This window comes from Atta cephalotes (genome assembly GCF_000143395.1).
Source record: "Atta cephalotes unplaced genomic scaffold scaffold00013, whole genome shotgun sequence".
In the NCBI taxonomy this organism is placed as follows: Eukaryota; Metazoa; Arthropoda; class Insecta; order Hymenoptera; family Formicidae; genus Atta; species Atta cephalotes.
Genome location: NW_012130077.1, coordinates 1,112,302 through 1,120,948, shown reverse-complemented (window position 1 = coordinate 1,120,948; position 8,647 = coordinate 1,112,302). Strand labels below are relative to the sequence as shown.

Sequence of the window (8,647 nt, the reverse complement as noted above, 5' to 3'; positions counted from 1 at the left end):
TAACCTACCTACCGTACCGTACCGTACGTACCGTACCGTTACGTTACGTACGTACGTACGTACGTCGTCGTCGTTACGTTCTTACTTCTACGTACTACTACTCTCTCTCTCTCTCTCTCTCTCTCTCTCTCTCTCTCTCTCTCTCTCTCTCTCTCTCTTTCTCTCTCTCTCGCTCTTATCATTTCGACTTTACCCGTAAACATTTCATAGTTAAAAGTAATCTTTGAGTTTTACGATTGAAAATATTTCGTTACATCACTGTTCATTTATTGTATTCAGATTTGTTGGTTACCGTAGTCGCTTCATCTTTCCATTAAGAGCAACATTAAGAGATAAAGACCGAATACAGATGTGAGCGGGGCAGATAAGTGTGTTTGACAGGCGTACGCCAAAAGTTTGTCTTTGTAATTGCAGCGCGATGCGAGAGAGGCGCGTGAGGAACAGGGAAACGGATAACGATACTCTACGTCGATTATCTCGACGGTTTTACGTCGGGACCAGGTGCAACGTGACGCGCGAGTACTATTACATTACACACATTTGCTCGTATCGTCTGGCATAAGTCGCGCATAAAATGAGCGCTTTGTCGCGAGGGCGAAGGCTCCGTTCGGCACGGAAATATTCTGTACGGCAGCACTTTTGTCTGCCTTCTCCGCAAATAACGAAGAAAAAAAAAGAAAAAAGAAGAGAGAGAGAGAGAAAAACGACAGATTGTAAGATTGTAGAGCAACGAGCGTAACAAGTGGTAAAGAACGCAACACGGGCGACTGATTCACCGTGTAATACGAAACGATAATTTATCCTCCTTAAGTACACGCTATTTCCATGGGCGTTTCTCTTTCTTCTCTTGTTCGTTGTTCCCAATAATATACCGCCAAATTGTAACGTGGCTTATAAATGCAAATAAGGAATAGTATAAACACAATTTAAGGATACTCTGTAAAATTTAATTTGTTCCTTTAAGCGCTGTTAAACGATACAGTACGAGTCGAGTACAATGGGTGATACCCATACTAACCTGCTATACCGAAGAGAATGTAGGAAAGAAGTAGTATAGTCGTGAGGTAAGACGGAATTTTGCATCCTCTCGCCATGGCAGTGACGACAGAGGGGTTAGCGACGGCGGTGGTCGCGATAGGCGAGGTTCGTGCAAGAGGATGGACGGTAGTCGTCTCGGTTCGATGGACCTCGACTTCGGTGTCAACGTCGCCGCTTTCGCGAGACCGTCGATCATAGAATTGATGAAGACGAGGATGGAGACGGTCGAGGCACATCTTGTCGTTCTCCTCCTCTTCGTCGTTATCGTCATCGTCGTCATTCTTGTCGTTCTTAACGGCCTCGTCATCGCCGCTATCGTCGTTGCTGCTATCGTTGCAATCGCCATCGCCACCCACGTCATCAATGTCCCTTCGATGGTGGTATCGTTGACGCGATAATGAATGACGATGACTACGATAATGACGATGACAGAGGCAAGGCGGCGAATGACAGTAGCCACTGGCGATCATGCTGTCGTCGAAGGGAACTTTGCTCCTCGTTACCATCAAGCTAATCTCCTCGAATGATATCTCGTTCACCTCGTAGCATCCCCTATCGTTGATCTCTCCTTCTTGCGTTTCCTCGGCAGCGCGGGCGACACCACCTGGGCTCGAACTCTGGCGCACGTGCCACTGCTTCCCTGAAACCAGATACCCGTCCGGGCGGCCGTTTATAATGTGTTTTATCTCGGGTGAAGACTTCGGGATCTAGCGAACCCCACCAGGCCCCACCGGGCCTGATGACAGGCAGGATGGGACGGCTGTTGGGCCGCGGCTGGATTCGTAAAGTGCGCTTTTTTTGATTCGATCGTTTGCTTTATCATCGTATTATAATAGTTTTGCATGGTTTTGATTCTTTTTTTAGTAAAGAAAATGAGCGAGAGAGAAAGAGAGAGAGAGAGAGGACACAGAAACAATAAAAATATATCAATAAAAAAAATGTAATTTTTCCTACATTAGGTTTAGCTTGAATATGATATTATGATCAAATATTATGGTTATAGAAATAGATAAAACGTATTCTCAAAGATGTGCAAAATAATGACGTTTGTATTTAAAAAATCGATCTTTTGTCGATTTTTTTGGTCCTACTGTCATATCATACACAACACTTATCTAATTCCATCATACTGAATTTATGCAACATCAATGAGGTTCGCAAAAGGCATACACTTAACGAACGAGAAACATATGTGTTAATTTGAAAAATTTTGATCGAAAGATATGAGTCTTGAAAGAGAATCAATCCCAAGAAGTTACTGACAGCGATGAGTCATGGACTTCAGCGGAATAGCCGATACACGCCAAATTGTATGAGATATTGTAGAAAAACTAAACATGCATTTCTCAACCGTTTCTCATCACGTGCGAGAGTCATTGAGAAAATGGGAAAGTTAGATAAATGGGCTCTCCATAAATTAAAAAAATATAGCAAAGAAATATAGCGTGTCGATTGGAAGTTTACAATTCTTTTCGACACTTCTTGTACAAGACAAAAGGGATTCTTTTTTTTTAGAGATTGTGCGTGTAAATTGTGTGTGACGAAAAATGGATTCTACAACAATTGCCGACTCGCTCAATGGCTTGCTAACAAAGAGCATAACAAAGCGAACTTTTCATCTAAGAAAGATTGAGATGACTGTTGGTGGTCTATGTTGGTGGTTATTCTCAACTTTTCCCCAAGTGGGATAAAATAAATAAGAAATGTTATGTAAGATATCAGAAAATGCAGTGAAAAATGATACATGAGACGAATAGTAAATACATATACATAAATATATATAAAATATACATGGCGTTATGTTGCTTCATGACAATATACACATCGTTGTCGCCGTGTCACAACACAGTCATAATATTGAACTAGTTGTAATATAAAACTTTTCTTCGTGTACCATTTTAGTCGAAGTATCTTCTAGGAATTCATCGCTCTTTTCTAGAAATTCAGATTTTATAGTGAGTATATAAACGCGTTTATATAACATATTGAGAGAAGCATGTTGTATTGGTTGTCCGGAAAGTTCGTGCCGACTAACCTATATAATTTAATAAATGTATACTAAAATTTAAATTTTTTGCGTTTCAATTTTCCTTCAACATTTCGGATAACCCAATATATCTTGCTTTTTTTAAATACTTCAGCAAAACTGCTCTTTCTTTTATATACGTTGAAACATCGACATTTATTCTGTTGTCATTCAATAATCAATATTTGATTATTAAGAATGAGAGTTGAAATTAATAACTCTTGTTTATCATTAAATGTAAATATTACTTCATACATATTATTAAATTATTGCACATTTCATGTGAAATTTTTTAATGAAACTGATGACTTTTATAATTCAATTTCAGTAATCTTATTTAATATAAATTTTATTTCATTAAAATTAGCAAATATTGGGTTGTTTGGAAAGTTCGTGCCGATGTTGTTGAAGGAAAATTGAAATGCAGAAAATTTTAATTTAATAAATATATACTAAAATTTAAATTTTAGTCGGCACGAACTTTCCGGACAACTCAATAGATCTAAAAATAATTTTGTTGGAACATCAAAATAATTACGTAGAATGCTTAAACGGTAATGTCAATACTACAAAAGTTTTAACATTTTAGCAATCAGTTTAAACGTCCCATAATGAAGTTGCTTTTAGATCTGTATGTAGATCATTTTTAGTAAAAAAAATATATATAGACTATATAGAGCATATATAAATGTAACAGAATTATCATGAAAATATACGGAAAGAATTGCTAAAAAAAATATACATGTATATTATATATACATATTATGGCAATTAAATAAAATCTACTATACGCATATTATTTCTGTGGGCAAAGATGTACAAATTAATTCTCGGTCCTTCCTTAAAATCAACTATAACATTAATATTAGGTGTATTAAAAGAAATCCATTACTTTTCCATTCAATTTCATGCAAAAATAATGGATTTCTTTTTATTACACCTAATATAAATTGTTAAGTTCCGATCCTGTTTGGAATATTCAAGACCAACCTAAGAACATTAACATTTAATTATAAAGTTAATATAACTTCAAAAAATAAGTGAAGTTTGTACGAAACGAAATGTCGTTTCAGAAAAAGCAGCTTCGTCACTGTATATTTGAGTACGTTTGAGTTTGAAATAAAAAAAATGCCGCCGAAGCAACAAATTTGATATGCTCAATCTTTGGAGAAGATGCGGTTTCGTATGTTTTACATAATTTCGCAAAGGAAATTTCTATTTGTCGTTGAAGTTCGTTCTGAACTTCATCCGATAGCCAAAAATTTGAAAACCAAGAATTAGAAGATCTATTGAATGAAAATTCATATCAAACACAATCAGAACTGGCACAAGCTATTGGAGTAACGTAGCAAATTGTTTCGGTACGGTTATAAAAGCTAGAACTAATCCAGAAAGCGTGTCGTTGGGTTCCGCATGTGCTTAGTGCAGACAATAAAGAGAGATGCTGTGATATGGCGTTGGATCTTTGCTTTTGCGTTTTAAAAGACTTTCTTTATAAAGTGGTGACTAGTGATGAAAATCAATGTTGACAATCCGAAAAGAACAAAATCATTAGTTCGACCTGGCGAATTCTCGAAAGAGATTGTGAAACTCAGAGGCTTGCCGATGATTGAGTCATTATTCTCAGTCATTTTACTCACTATTTTGAAGAAGGCTCACTTTGATCATCATTTTTCAGTAAAAAAAATTCACTATTTTCACTTTTTTCCGATAAAATTGTATTTTTGTGTTTGCTATAATTTCTAACAAAGTATACATTTTTTTAAATTTTTGCGTGTTTTCATTCCTTTTCTGTGAAATAGATTTGAATAACAATATGACAATAAAAAAGGTAAATACAAGTTAATTCTTTAAAATATAAATGTATAAAAATTATTAATAGGAGTTAAATACATACATCATAATAGAAAAAACTGAAATATTATTACATGTTTCGGGTTTTAGATTGAGCAATCTTCAGATATCCTCCTCTTCATACATACTTAAAATTAGTTACCATCATCAGAAATAAAAAAACCATGATATAATGTGTTTCCACTTGTATAGCGATCTTAATGAATGGAAGACACCAATTACTCACGAACGATTTCCAAATTATTGTTAAAAATATGTAGAATGTAATAAAAAAATACGTTAATTAAATGGTGACGATATATTTAATAAGCAGTATGAGTGAAAATTATGTGTTATATTTGTCGAATCTTTCGGAGATATTATTTGAACATTGTTAACGGTAAGACTCCACTATTAGATTTGAATAATTTAATCTCTTGCCATACATGGTAGCGAGATTTTTTTACTTCACATTACTGATTATTTAAGGAAGGTTATCATTCAAGCATTTCAGTTTTTACAGTTATTTCAATTCACATAAATAAATCAATTTATTGAGCGCTAGTCATAAAAAAGTGTTATCATGTTGCCATATATGTACTTGTGTCATGAAAGGTAATAGCTTTCATTATCAGTATGAAAACCTTATTAGAAAATGTGATTACTTGTACAAATGTGTAAAACTTATTGCAATATTATATTGGGTTGAAGAAAAAATTCTATGGAATTTTGATAGCTCAAAATTATATACAGAATATATTTGATGCGAAATTTTCGATATGACATGAAAGCTTAAAGTTTTTTTAAAAAATTCGTTTTAAAAAATGTTTCTGTGACTTTTTTACCAATATGTTTATAAACGCGGATTAAATAAAAGAATATTCTGATTTTGATTGCTCATAACTCCGTTAAAAATCATTGTATGGTAATTAATAAAACAGAATCTTAAAACTGAAACTTTGCTTTATCGAATATCATGCTAATTTTTTAAATGTAAAATATATAGAAATTGAATTATAAAAATGTAATATTATTATTGTTGTGAGCAATCAAAATCAGAATGCTTCTTTTTACTTAACTCGCGAATAACTCAAGAATAAAAAATTGTAGAAACATTTTTAAAAAATGATTTTGTAAGAAAAACTCCAAATTTTCACGATATAGATAATCGAAAATTTTCGTAAATTTTTTTGGCATATAATAACAGACCCACAAGATGAGAAGAAAAATTTCTCTTTTTTTTTTAGTTCGTAGTTTTGTATATATAAAAATGTCAAAACTTACATAAATTCAAAAAAATATAATCACTATTCAAAAGTGGAATTCAAATTAAAAAAATTTTTTTTTATTTAAATTTTATTTATTTTTAACGAAGATATTGTATATATATTAGGGGTACAAATTAATTCTCGGTCTTTTTTTTCAAATTTCAATATTTATTTTTAAAATAACCCAGCATATTCACGCAAAAAATTTTATTGTGTATTTGGTGGGATTACAAAGGCATATGTACTACGAGCTATTAAAATTAAATAAAACAATTACTGCTTAACGTTATTAAAATAATTGATGCGTCTAAGGGACGTCATTGAGAAAAAAAGACAATAAGTAAGATATTACTTGCACGACAACGCGAGCTCACATGTAGCGAAAGCGACGAAGAAATTCATCTGTGCGTCGGATTACTTATTCGGATTGCTACAACATCAGCTAGCAGATTCTCACTTCCAAACAGAAGAAGATATGAAAAAATGTATCGATAACTTCGAATTGAATCGAAACCGCCGTCTTTCTTCCGTGAAGGTATCCGCCAATTACCTGATAAGTTGCAAAAATGTATATGAAAATTAATTTCGATGAATATACCTCGATATTAGGTGAATGTACACCTAATATCAAAATTGTTTTAAATAAAAAAGGCACAATTATTTCTTCAAATTATTTTTTATGAGAAATAGAAACAACATTATTGTTACTATAAACGAATTATTAACATTATTTTCGTTAAAACTTCCCTTTTTAAAAGCAGATAAGTTCACAAAGGTAAATCTGAAGGTATATCTGACGAATAACGAATGAGAAATTGACATTCCTAAAAGCACAGGAATTCCGGAAAATACCTCTAACAACGAAATTGGAAATTTGATTGCTTTATGAGACTGCGATGTAATCATTTGCATCATTTGTATTGTGAAAAATAGCTGAAATGGAAAGCATGGACAAGTTACCTACATCGCGCCGGAATATCTTACTTTCGCCCATAGCACAGCTGGCTATCGTTATTGTAGCAGACTAAAGTCCCATTGGAATGCTCCCATTTATCAGTTTTGGATGTCGTGGTTCGAGCCATAGTCTTTTCTTTCGACCGAACAATTACTCTCCGCTTTGTGATTATTATTGAAATACCTAGAAAAGAATGCTGTTTTTGCCAGTCGTAAGATATTATTATTATTAGCGTCACTTTGAAGTCACCGATGGTTCAGTCAGTCATATTTTAATGCTCAACTGTAAGGCACATTAAAATACATGGGAGAGATTTTATTATTAAAAAAGTATTATTATTAAGGACTAAAATAATAATGACTTCATAATTTATGTAGTGTTAAAATAAAAATGAGAATAAAATAACATGATAGAAAGAAAATTTTTAGAATAAGTATTGATTGATTATTTTCTTGATATAACACGATATATTGATAGCATATTGATAGCAGGTAAAGTTACGATGACGAATAATGAATCGCGATGCAGCAAGTGGCGCAAATAGCCACATTATATTTTGTATCGCGTAAATGACAGGCCGTCGCGTACGTGAACGGACATTTTAGGTAAACCGATCAATTTTGTGATGAAAAAAATGATCGAGAAGTACACGTGTTTTACCGCCTGTACGGGCGCGGCATGCACGACAAAAAAAACCATAATCGCGTACAGGAGGAACCATCTGCGGCTTCGAAAAGCATGATGCGGACCATGTGCCGGCTGCCAACGATACTCAGCTTGCGTAGCTCACCGCGTTAAGTCGACTGCTCCAAATCCGCCTTCTACATTATATGTTACATTGACGAAAAATCCAAAAAAAGAAAACAAAAAAATTTTATGACAAACGCAGTAATATTCAGAAGTAATTCGCTCGCACATCCGTTGCCGTTAAAAACGATAGAAATTGACGTGAAAAATCGATTCTACTATTCAGGACATGTATTATGAAACTATTCGAAATGCCGAACGGAATTACTCCGTTTTTTCTCAGAAAACTCAATAATAATCTAGGAAATAATCAAGCAATTCTACAATCGGATTCTATTCCGAATAATTTCTATATACGTACTCGATTTTCTCTGCCAGTTTATGTTGATAAATTGATAATTTATCGAATTAAAATTTTACGTTATCAACAAGTAACATAAAATAATTTAACGATCTAATTTCAGTGATTCTGTATATTATATCCAATAAGTAATAATAATATGTAATATATAATATGTTAATGCACAGGCATACGTCACCTGAAATTGATTAAAACATATTTTTCGTCAGCTTTTCCTATTTTCTGAAATTAATTCGCGACAAATTCGCCTTTTTCAATCGCTTGTAATTCATAAATTGTTGATACATCAACAATTGTTGATTCTTCGTGATATTTTCAATAAGGAAAAATTAATTTTTTTAATTGATCAAAAAATGTCATCTGACACTTTTGAAAGATTCTCTCTCTCTCTCTCTCTCTCTCTCTCTCTCTCTCTCTCT

The 8,647-nt window shown here is 33.4% G+C and overlaps 1 protein-coding gene across 1 annotated transcript in view; it reads right to left on the bottom strand.

Moving 5' to 3' along the window:
• LOC105617411 overlaps positions 1–8,647 on the bottom strand; it is a 39,674-nt gene that overhangs the window by 9,335 nt on the left and 21,692 nt on the right. The window contains exon 2 of the mRNA XM_012198965.1: positions 1,019–1,678. Within this exon, the coding sequence (XP_012054355.1) occupies positions 1,019–1,678 (660 nt within the window). The remainder of the gene's footprint in view (positions 1–1,018; positions 1,679–8,647) is intronic.